Below are 12444 nucleotides of genomic sequence, written 5' to 3'. Positions count from 1 at the left end.
TAAGTATTCAGTGTTTATTGAATACTCACTATTTATAAAATATTCACTACTTATTGAATATTTATTTACTTATATCTATCTAGTAGACACTGATATTTCTGGAAAGCCAAGAAATTTGTATTTAGAGATTGTACAGTCTAAATCTACCATTCCAGAGAGATAAGACAACTATGGTTTGTAGAGGACAAATGTTTTGCTTTTATATAAAATACTTTTCTTGAAATTTAGTATAACCAATATTATGTGATCTAATACTTAAATAATAGACATTATTAAACATCTGTAAACATTACATGGTCATGTTGTCAGAATCCTTTTACCTACATGGAGAATCCAATAAGAAAACAAAGGTTTTTCCCAAGATGCCTCAGTGACTTGGTGGTTGATTTAGAATGGGAAAACAGATCTCCTGGTGCAAGTTTATGCCAGGTCAATTACTCCTTGTTGTATCTGTATGTTTTCTTGATCTCCACATAAAAACACAATCAATGCTTTTACAGAATTTACTTTATTGGCAAAAGAATCAAGGGAAATATCCATACATTGAACTACCCAAGACCCAGGCAGAGTAGAAGATGATTTTCTAAATCGGCCAGAGAAAAATAAAAGTGAAAGTGAAAAAAGAAAGATGAGAAAGTTGACAAGCCAGTACGAAACACTGGTTTGAATTCAGCATTTTCCTTGATGCTTTAGGTTAATCTTCCCACCACTTTTCCTCCTAAAAAAAAAAAAAAAAGACAACATATGTTCAGTGCAACATCATAAGTAATCACAGAAGTTGAAAACAGATTTAGCTACTGCATGACTTATAAAATCATTTGTTGCTATAAATATCCATGACTATGATTAGGCAGAGATTAATTAAATGTACTCAGAGGTGACATCTGGCCTAACTGTGGAAAGAATGAATAAACAAACAAATCTCAGAGTTTTCAGAAGAGACCTTTGGTACTTATTGCTGATTTTCTGATACTAAATACAATTGAAAAGAGTAGAAATGACAGGAGAAATAATGGTAGACTACAGTATCATAGTTCTACCCTGACAAAATATGGGAAGTTGAACCAATTATTTAGATATCTGGCATTTTGTAGAAGATCACAAATTCAGGCCCTTTTAGTAGTATATGCCTATCAATTTAAATCTGGTGTTACCCTATTGACCTTCTGCTGTAAGACATTTAGTATTAGTCAGTCAGATGTAATATGTAAAGTCAGATATGTTATATGTAAATGTGGACAAGAATTCATGATGTAGTGAAATTTTTATTGAAAATTTAAATTAAGTATAAATAAAAACATAAGAATGTATCAACATTATTAGATATAAGTTATTATTACATAATAGATATATAAATATTGTTAAAACTTTCCTAAGATGAATAAAAAATGATAATAGCAAAGTAAATCAATTCAGATTGTTTTGAAATAATTGATTACAGAATTTTTTCTTGTTGCTTTTGACCCATATGTTTCAATCCATTTGACTAAAGCATAATTCTTCACTTTTATGGAGAAGTATAGATCGAACTTTCTAGAATACCTCAAGGAACACATCTTAGTCTTATTCTGGAAGGTTGTGTTCGCAAGGGACAAGTTTGGTGACTGTAATACTTACATTACTGCCTTACAGAAAGCACATTTATTTCCATATGTCTGGCCATCAGAGCCGCAGTGGGGGTTAGATTCCCTCGTACAGTAGACCTTGGGGTCACGGAACTCACCACAGTCAATCTAACAAAGGATAGTGATATTGACATCAGTGCATTCTGCCTATGTGACTATTTCTCAGAATAGCAGCTTTGGACAACAAACTTTCAAAATTTTTTATAATAGATATACGTATACATATGCAAGAGAACTTCAAAAAGTCTGAGGAAAAATAGAATTAAAATACCTGTTTATTTTGGTGCAAAAACATTTTGAAATCCATGCATAGTTTTATTCATACTATGCATTTTCCATAAACCATTTGAATATTCTTATATGTATGTGTTATTTATATTTATTTGTGACATAAGGTATTCTGAAATAGAAAATAATTCTCCTTATCAGCTTAAGTGCCATACATTAAATATAACTGAGAAATTTTCTTTGAGACACAGAAAACACATTATAGGAAATATATTACATTATCATATTTATGATTAAATTAATATTCTCAAATGCTATCAATATTATCAGTTACTTTAATATTGAATCCGCCTTCACATATATTACCTCAGTTAAGCATAGCGATAACTGTGAGAAGTATAGTGAACAATATTGTATTAGCCAGTTGACAGATGAGGCTACCTGTCATCAAGAAAATTAAGTTTACCATTGTTTAAATATATTCCTTCTCACTGCTGATCCAGAATTTCCAACATCTCCTGTGGTTGATTGTTACTATATAATCACTGAGTTTGAGTAACTAGATGAGATGATGGATATGTTAATTTGCTATATAACCTATTTACTACCTATATATATTTCACTGCATAATATTTTGTACCTTATATTCACACAATCAAATTTATTTTTTAAAAAGTAGTTTATTATGGGAAAGTTTAAGCATTTGTTTAACATTTTAACAAATCATTATGCACTGATAAAGTGAGAAAATACTCAACAAAAGAGTCATACAATTAAGTGAAGAAATACTACCACAAATGTCAGGTTCAGGGTGCCTGAGACTACACAATATATGTTTTGGTTGAAATGTATCATGCTCCACTATTTAGATTGAGTAGTACAGTGCTTACCAGAAATCTTCTTAGGGCTTGGGTGGATAGAAGATGCCTAGGCTTTTTATAGTACAATTTCAATTTTCCTCGTGCTCTGAAAACTAATTTTACCTCTCATAATACTTCTCAAACAGTAATCTTTTCCTTGGTTTCCAAATGTATAAAAAGGGTTATAAGCCACTGAGAATTTTTTCTCTCAAGTGAATGTAATGTATTTTGTATTTAAGTCATTAAGTTATACATTTATGATATTAAAATTGAGTAAAAAAAACCTCTCAACCACAGTATCACCATTCCTATTTCATTTATTCCACAAGCACATAGTGGGTAACTAAAACTTGGAAGATAAAATTCTGAATGTTGGTCATACAAAAAGGAGTAAGTTACAAACCCTCTTTCAATAAATTCATCATTTTATTTGTATTAGGGAACCCAAGAGGAAGAACATAGCACCATGTGTGATAAATGCTACAGTAAGACAAACACAGGCGAAGTGGAAGCTGTGGAAAGGGAATCTCAGTCAGGAATATATGTGTCTTCTGCTGATGGGAATGTACATTAGTACAGTCATTATGGAAATCAGTATGGAAGCTCCTTGAAAACTAAAAATAGCACTGCCATAAGATCCGGCAGTACCACTAGTCAGTATTTATCCAGAGGAAATGAAGTCAGTATGTGGACAAAAGATCTGCACTCCCATGTCTCTTGCAGTCCTATACACAATAGCCGAGATATAGAATCAACCTATATGTCCATCAATGACACCCACACACAATACCATTCAACCTTTAAAAAAAATGAAATTCTTTTCTGAGCAGCAACATGGGTGAACCTGGAGGACATTATGTTAAGTGAAATAAGTCAGACATGGAAAGAGAAATACCACATGATCTCATTCATGTATGAAATCTAAAAGTTGATCTCAGAGTACTAGAACGGAATAGTAGTTACTAGAGGCCATTGGGGCAGTGGGTAGGGTACCTAGGTGCCCTACTAGTGACAAGGAGGAGAGTATGATGAAAAGTTGCTAAACGGGTACAAAGTTCAGTTAGGAAGAATAAGTCATGATGTTCTATTATACAGTGAAATTACTACAGCTAAAAATAATGTATTGGGTGGTTGGAAAGTCATGAAGTATTTTTCTTTTTTTTTTTAATGCATATATGTCATGACTTTTCCAACAACCCAATATATTTCAAGATCACTAAAAGAGAATTTTAAAAGTTATCATCACAGAGAAATGATAAATGTTCAAGGTGACAGATACGCTAATTACTGTGATTTGATCTTTATACAATTCACACATGCATTGAAACATCACACTGAACTCTATAAACCTATGCAATTATGTGTCAATTATAGATAAAACAAAAAATATTTTAAACATTTATTTGTTTAACATGAAAAATATGTATGTGTCTAGAGTCAGGACAGTGAGAAAAAGACAAAACAAGAGATCCTTACTCAGAGGAGACACTCCTTAAGACACCTTTCCCTGGGAATTGCCTTCTGGTATTGTGACCCAATCTCTTTTTTCTTTATGGAGGTAGCACTTGGGGAGGGCATGTACTTGGAGAATTTCTAGACCCCTTTTGTTCCTCCTCAAACTCCTTATTCCCTTCCTTTGTCCTTGAGAAGGTAACTAGGATGAGCAAAGGATTTTAATAAATAAAACCAAGCCAATCAACTTGCATGTGAACAAACTTTGTGAGAACAGATACCTCTCCTACTTTTAAATTGCTTTGGGCTTTGATGATCCCTAAAGTAAACCAAGAAGTATGTCATGTCATGGAACTTGTCACAGCATTGACTAGCTGTGTTCTTTCAGACAAGGCATTCAATATCTATCCCTTAGTGTTCTTAACCAAAAACCTAACGAGCAAAAATCATTTTTCATGTTTCATTCCTAGATTTTAGTTGTCATAAAATTCAAATATGGTCATGTAAGAAGAGTTGTACAGTCACTGTGGAATATCTGAGTAAGTTCTGGATTAGGGATACAGAAAATAACCTCCTTATTGTAAGCCTATCCTGATTATATCTCTGAAAGTTGTCTATAACTCAGAGAAAATTATCAGCACCATGAAATTTGATGTTCTCTGAGGGCCCTTAATACCTTTGATGGTCAAAGTTTCAGTTGTGACTATTTTCAGGAAAGTAACTTAAAGTTCATATGCTCTTTGGCTGAATGGGAGAAATAGCAACTTTTGTCCAATTTTCCATCGAAAGTGTCCCCTTCAGTCATTAGGAAATTCAGGTGACTCTCTGTGGGTCCCAGGTATTGAGGAAGGTAAAAAAATAACACTGTAACATCATTCAGAAATCTATAAGACAAAGAATGAGGCAAGAGGGTATCAGAGTTGGGACTAGAAAAAGATCACAGTTCCCACAACTTGCGGAGAAGTTCACTGAACTGTCTGAATGTCATGCCTTTCCTCTTTAATATTTTTGTTTTGGTCTACTTTAAATAGAACCTAAACAACTGGCTTCTCAGTAGAAGTCGGAACAAACCTAGACTGGGAGTTTCCTCCTTCGAAGTTTACTCCATGAAGCATTTGGAAGACTCAGGAGACGTAAAGTCCTCCTGACTCTAATGACAATGCCCCAACATCTCTGTAATGTTGGGAGAGTCATCCCATAGAATTCGTATTTGTCTTTGTATTTGACAGGGGGCTGGCAGCGTCTATATTCTAAAGTTGTTGTAATAATTTATAATGTGAAAATACTTTATAAAGTATCAGGCACTATGTGGAAGATTTCTATTATAAACACTAGCAATGTAAATTGTATCACATTCTAGAATTTTTGGAGCCCATTATTGTTTACCCTGTATTAGTGACATCTATTTTATTGTTTTATGTTGTTTAGTGTTGAATTTAATAATATCCTCCCTTTATCTGCTTAACAATTCCAGCTTTGAGAGACATAGCTTAGGTACATGGTGCCAGTGTTCAGTATCAGTCTGACCCCTTCTGGTCCTTCAAAGAACTGCACCTTCTAAAACGAATTTAGTGACACTTTAGTTAGTACTCAGATTTGTCATCTCTGCTAATGACAAAAGCAACATCACTGAATTTGACTGGAAGACAGAGCTTATATGTTTGTTTAGACAATGAAAGACTCAAAATGCTTAACATTTTAGTCTGACATTTTATTATTATTATTTTTAATTTTGCCAGAGGGTGTATGACTCACGAGAGAGAGAGAGAGAGAGAGAGAGAGAGAGAGAGAGAGAGAGAGAGAAAGAGAAAAGCACCCTTAGTAACGCACGATCACACCACAATCTTTCTCCTCCATTTCTCCATCTGTCAGGATTTTGAACATGCACACACACAACTTTTGTCCAACAAAAGCTGGACAGGTGTTACTAAGAAAGACCATACTTTTGCCCTTGAGCTTTGATCAGTATCTCAAACTCTTTCTCAATTGTCAGAGGGTCACGAGACTCCTTTAGTCAATAACTTGATTCATACTTAAGAGTTATTGATGTTGAAAATAGAGTGTTTAATTTTTTTCCTCCAAAACTAGTTTTTCATTCTAAATTTTCCATTTTTTAATGACAGTATTATTCTTCAGATTCTCTACCTGCCCTCAAAGTAAATCATTGCTATCACTATTCTCTTGGGTCAACTTTAATGTTTCTTTGAGTCTTTTCAATTTAAAATTCGCTACCTGTACTAGCCCTCAGTATTTCTTTATTTCTTTTCTAAATCAGTTCAGTAGTGATGCTCATTCTGCCTCCTTTTCCTTGTAATTTCAAATCCTTCCTACATAAGATATAGGTTATCTTATTCTAAACTGTTTTCATCATAAGTTTTGTTTAAGAAATATAGTACATTATTAGTTCAGAAAATTGTACTGCTCAAACTGATTTCTCATGTATGACAAAATGGCTTTTTTTGTGGGGAGAGGTTTTTGCTATAGGGTGCATGCACTCGCCAGAAAGACAGAGGGAGAGAGACAGAAAGCGAGAAATCACCCACCACGGGCTATGGCCAAGCTGCAATCCCTTCTCCTCCATTCTCCTCTTGGGATCTTGGGCACGCACGCACATGCACCCTGCATGAATCTAAACCACCGGGTCCAGGACTCAAACCACAGTTGGCTACATGGGAGTCTAGCGACACAGCCATTAGGCTGACTGCTGGTACCACAACATAGCTTTTGAATGCTGATTAAGGATAATGTGGCACCATGGGATGCCTATTATTTACAATCGCTAGGACATGAAATCAACCCCAATGTCCAAATCAGATGAGAGGATTAAAAAAAATGTGGCATATGTACTCTATGGAATACTATTCAGCCATAAAAAAAAACAAGACCCTGACATTTGACACAAAGCGGATGAGTATGGAAGACTTAATGCTAAGTGAAGCAAGCCAGACTGTGAAAGACATACTTTGTATGTCCCCACTCACTGTATACCAAATGTCTGTACTGTATAGCAGAAACTGAAACTGAAAGTTTCTGCTATACAGTGCAGTTTCTGCAGGGAGGGCAATTGTAGATACCAGAGATAGTAAAGATACAGGTAATAAATACATGGGTGGGTAATAGGGGAAGGGAAGGTGGAAACAGAGGAAATAAATAATTTATTTAATTGACACAAAAATGAAAAGTCATTTGCTGATGATAATGTATATGGTAATGTCTTTGCCTGATATGCATTGTATTTGTGTTGAGAAAAGCCATGTTGTAATATGTAAAGATGTATCGTGATTAAATGTAAATATTAATACTACTAATAAAAAGGTTATATTGATAGATAATGTACACCAAACACTGCCTTTGAGAGGCTTGTTCTGTTTGTTCCAATACAGACTATTAATAAAAATGACTCTGAGGTTATGGTGCCTAAGCAGATTGATAAGAAAAAATTAAAAACACTAAGAGTTACCAATGGTAAATAGTAACTTTATTTTACTATTATGTTACTTAACTCATTTTCTTGGACAATTAAAGAGTCAGCAGCACATTACTAATTTATGTTCACATGGAAAATTTCACTGCCACGTGAGTTCTAAAAAGTCTGGGAACAGGCTTTTGTTTAGCTTGAATAATCATTTTTTGAAAGAAGGTGAAAATTTTAAAAGCATGTAATTTGTACTGCTAACCATAATCTCTCATCAGATTTCATCATGGTGAGAATTCTTGGCATGAGAAGAATGAACTAGTGTTGGAGGAAATTTTACTTCCTTTTGTCTTTGTTGAACGAGACTTGAGCGGGCATGTTCCTTATGTTCGTTTCAACTTCTGAAACTTCTCCAATCATGCAGAAGAGAAATGGAAGCCTTGAAAGGTGGCACCTTCCCAGACCTTTATATTTGTGTAGAGAAGAAATAGCAGCCTTGGCAGGACAGCTTGATTCATAATGTTATATAGTTGTGGAAACTGTTGCTCAGACATTTAGGACAGGAAGGGGATTTAGAGATCATTGAATCTAAATCTTCATCATAGGAATGGAAAAGCAAAGGTAATGAGAAGAGAGGAGACAAATAACACAGTGAATAAGCATTTCTCTTACCTAGAGAAAATGCTCAGCTTTTATGGTGTATATGTGTCATCCAAATAATTGTTTTGTATACTGATTCAAAACTTCCTTTCTCTATAATTATTACTCAATGTTTCTGCATGGTTCCTGGAGACCTGTATATTTATAAAGCATCCCAGATGATCTTAAGCCAGCAGACCATATGACTTTGGCCTATCTAAAAATGGTAGAATCAATACATAAGTTTTAAATAAACTCTAGAAAACACTAGTAAAACTTGAGAAATCAAGATCCATATTTGAGGGACCAGCAGTTAGTGTAAGGGCTATGTCGTTGGACTCCCACGTAGTCGACCGTGATTCGTGTCCCCGACCCGGTGGCTTAAACTCACGCCGGGCGAGTGTGCGTGTGTGCCCAAGATCCTGAAGGAGAATGGAGGAGAAGGGATTCCGTCGTGGCCATCCCCCCTGGGGTGATTTCTCGCTTTCTATCTCTCTGTATCTCTCTGTCTGTCTGGCAAGCGCACACGCCCTATAGCAAAAACCTCTCCAAAAAAAAAAAAGATCCATATTTGAGAGATGACTTGTATGTTAATAATGAAGCTAAGATTAAATTCTGTATCTCTTAAATCCCCGTGTAATGGCTTTATTACCAGAGTTTACTATCAAATAGGATACAGAATATGTTGGCTGGATCTGATGTCCTTTCCTTGTGTATTTCCTTTTATGGTTAGTATAAACCATCTTACCATACTTATTTAAGCATAGTATGTCAACTTTGAGATGTACGATTTTTTTTTTTTTTGAGTGCTTTCTGCTATAGGGCATGTGTGCTCTCCAGAAAGACAGAGACAGACAGAGAGACAGAAAGTGAGAAATCATCTCCCGGGGGGATGGCCATGCCACAATCCCTTCTCCTCTATTCTCCTCTCAGGATCTTGGGCATGTACGCACACGTGCCCTGTGTGAGTTTAAGCCACCGGGTCTGGGACTTGAACCACGGTCGACTACATGGGAGTTCAGCGACATAGCCATTACGCTAACTGCTGGTCCCGAGATGTACAATTTTATATGCAAATTCCAACACACATGTGTTCATGAGTTAGGCACATACACAAGGGTGCACACATACACACTGGCAGGTAATTGTAAGGTATCATCTAGTATAAAATTTATCCTAATTCTGAATGTTAAAATTAGGAGGGAAAGTCTTTTGCAGTATAGTGGGGATAATCAAGGTTGAAAAATATTGTTCAACTTAATTGCCAACTCCAATTAGTTTGGCAGTAGTATCTAGAAAGTCTGATGCCAAGTGTTCTTGGGCATGCTTGGGCTAAGCAAAGACTAGTGTTGAAATCAAGCAGAGATTCACAGTAAGGATAGAACTAGAAGTAACAGAGCAAATAACCCTTGTGGTATCTTCTGCTTGTTAGAGAAGAAAGGTAAGAGTTGGGGAATTCATTTTGGGAAATCTTAACAATAAAGATAATTGATTCCAATTCTAAGTTTTAACCCTGAACTATTTTTAAATTCAAGTGAAATAGTCTATGTTCAATTCAGAACATTAATCATGGTTTTTGTCTACCTTCAGTTATTTCTATAATAATTCTGTTACAATAGGTTATTTGTGTTCTAATGCCCTCAGTGTTTATTAATGACTAGTTAATAACTAATTTGCTATAAATTTTTACAGTTTGCCAAACATGCCCATGTGGTTTCTGTAAATGAAATATATTTGAAATTCTATGAAGTGAACAGTATCCCTTTTCTATAGTTGTGGAAATTATATCTCAGAGCTGAGTAGCTTGCAGTTAGTAACTCAAATTTCACTGATCATACAGTGAAATAAGAAAGAGAGCATGAATTTTCTGTTTTTATTTATGTCTACTCAAAATATGAAAATGTGTGTGCACTTAGGCTATTTTAAACTGAACATGGTATATTCACAGAGAAATTGTAAGTAAAAATAACAATTATTTCACCTGACTTCTGAATTGCACTGACCTGCTTATTGCTTTTTTGTTTTGTTTTTATCCAAATCAAGCAAGAAAGCTAAATTTACTCAATAAAGAGTCTAGAGATATCCATTTGGAAAAGAAAAACTGAAAACAACTTACATCAATAGAAATCTCATATGCATTACAAATCTAATGTAAAAATACTAATAAAAGATATATAATGATGTATAGTTAATGGAAATTGCCTTTCTAAGAACAGGACCAAAAACAAATTTTATAACATTAACATTTTTTTGAAATGCAAATTTGTTTTTCTATTTTATTCTTATATTTATATTGTATTTTGTTGTCCCCCCCCCGCCCCCCACACACACACACTCGCCTTGTCATTGGCCAGGGAATACTAGTCAGGCACCACCCAGTCAAAGAGTAGATAAAAATAGGTACCAACCTGTTCTCCTTGACTGAAGATACCTGGGGAGGAAAAACAAATTCAATGAATGAGTGAAAGGTAGGAGTTGCAAAATTGGGTAACCCCCAATACCCATTCCCAATACTCAGTCATCTCAAGAAGTCACGACCTTTTGCTTCCCTTTTTATACCTGTCTCTTTTTAGTGAGCAGGAGGCACTTGGAATGTAAGGATATGAAACATGAAGGGAAAACGTTGGAGGTTAAGAGAAGGTGGAAGAGAAAGGTTTAAGGATCTGGAGATATGTCACAGGCCTGGCCTAGTCACCGATGAACCATGGGAATGACCTCATGTTCTCTAGTCTCACTCTGGAGCCCTCTCCTCCAACATTGACATTCTCAGGTTTAGTCCACGAAGTTTTTCCCCAAAATCCTTTGATACAGGCAGTTAGGAAAGGGATTAACTTTTTATTTGTTCTTTGAGTTTGAAATTACTCTTCTGTCCTCAACACTCAACCTTAAAGATTAGCCTCAAACATAGACTGGTAAGGATCAACTCAGTCTTTTTTCTGTGATTCATTTCTTGTTTCACATCTCTCTGGATTTCTAAAAGAGGAGAAGACCACATATATTGCCTTGTTTCTCTCTCTCCTATTCTCTCTTTATGTTTGTTTAAATGGTTTTAGATTGTAACTAAGTAGTTCAGTGGTTTAAAGCACTGAAATAAGGGGATCAGTGGGTGGTGTAGTGGTTGGGGTGGCTGGATACCAGCTGACTGAGTAGTTTGAATTCTAGTCCCTGTGGTTTGAAAAACCTAACGGGGGTGTGTGCATGCATGCCCAAAATCCAAAGAAGAGAATAGAGGAGAGGGGAGCACCAAGTGGCCATGCCCTCAGGGTTGCTTTCTCACCCCTCTTTTCTGTCTCTCTCTGGTAAGCACATGTGCCCCATAACAAAAATACATAAACAAAGAAGAAATACTGAAATAATAAAAATCCCTAGGTCCAATCCTGTATGGACAGTTGAGTTTTGGTCTGTGACTATTCCTGTGGAACTCCTAGCACAGCAAACTCTTCCAGAGGTCAGCCCAAGGCCACCTCTATGAGAGCGAGTATAGATGATTGGAATCCATGTCCAGTACTGGTCAGTACTTGTAGGACAGCTGGAAATACCTCAAAGTGTGATCTCTAGTAATAAGGATAAGGAAAGAACAAGGCTCTTAAGTTTTAAAGGAGATTATTGAACATTTCCAACAGGGATTACCAACCTCATTGATTTATAACTAGTAATGACATGGTTATTAAAAGTATAGACTTAGAGAAATTACTTACAATTTCCATTATTTAAGACCAGATAGGACCTGGGAGTCTATGACTTTATGGTCTAGAAAAATTCATTATTATAATTTTCAGTCAGCTCTTTATCGTATAAATCTGTGATCAGAAAAGAAGGGATTTGCCCAGTGTCCCATATATGGAACATGTCAAGGCAGAATTAGGTTTAATGCCCACAATGTCTAAGTCCAAACTAACACACTTTTACTAAATTTTAATAACGGCAGTAGGTATTTTGAATACCTACTGTAGCCTATCCACTATTTTAAGCACTTTTCATGCATTTTTTTCTCATTTAATCCCCATTATAGCAGTACTTTTATATTCTCAGTTTACATATGAGACAAATGAGGCTCAGAAAAGTTACACAGCTATAAAATGGAAATGCCAGAACTGAAAATAATCTCTCCTTGTTTTAACACTAAGCCTTTTGGGCACTCTGTCTTTCTAAATACTGTCTGGGATATCTGTGAAGCATGTATACTTTGGTAAGTTAGTGAATTAATCAGCCAGATCCTGTTAAA

General features: G+C 35.4%; 1 protein-coding gene across 1 annotated transcript; it reads right to left on the bottom strand.

The window, feature by feature from the left end:
- Positions 1–669: 669 nt before the first annotated feature.
- On the bottom strand, positions 670–10663 carry SPINK6 (serine peptidase inhibitor Kazal type 6; the record flags this gene model as incomplete). The annotated part of the gene is made up of 3 exons (XM_006148059.2): positions 670–715; positions 1618–1733; positions 10628–10663. Coding segments are annotated over 3 exons (198 nt in total), but the record flags the coding sequence as incomplete, so codon positions are not given.
- Between the last annotated feature and the right edge of the window lie 1781 nt (positions 10664–12444).

The sequence above is a fragment of the Tupaia chinensis genome, unplaced genomic scaffold (assembly GCF_000334495.1).
Source record: "Tupaia chinensis unplaced genomic scaffold, TupChi_1.0 Scaffold000228_1, whole genome shotgun sequence".
Classification (NCBI taxonomy): domain Eukaryota; kingdom Metazoa; phylum Chordata; class Mammalia; order Scandentia; family Tupaiidae; genus Tupaia; species Tupaia belangeri.
Note: the sequence above shows the minus strand (reverse complement) of the source record. Positions and strands in the feature narration are given on the sequence as shown.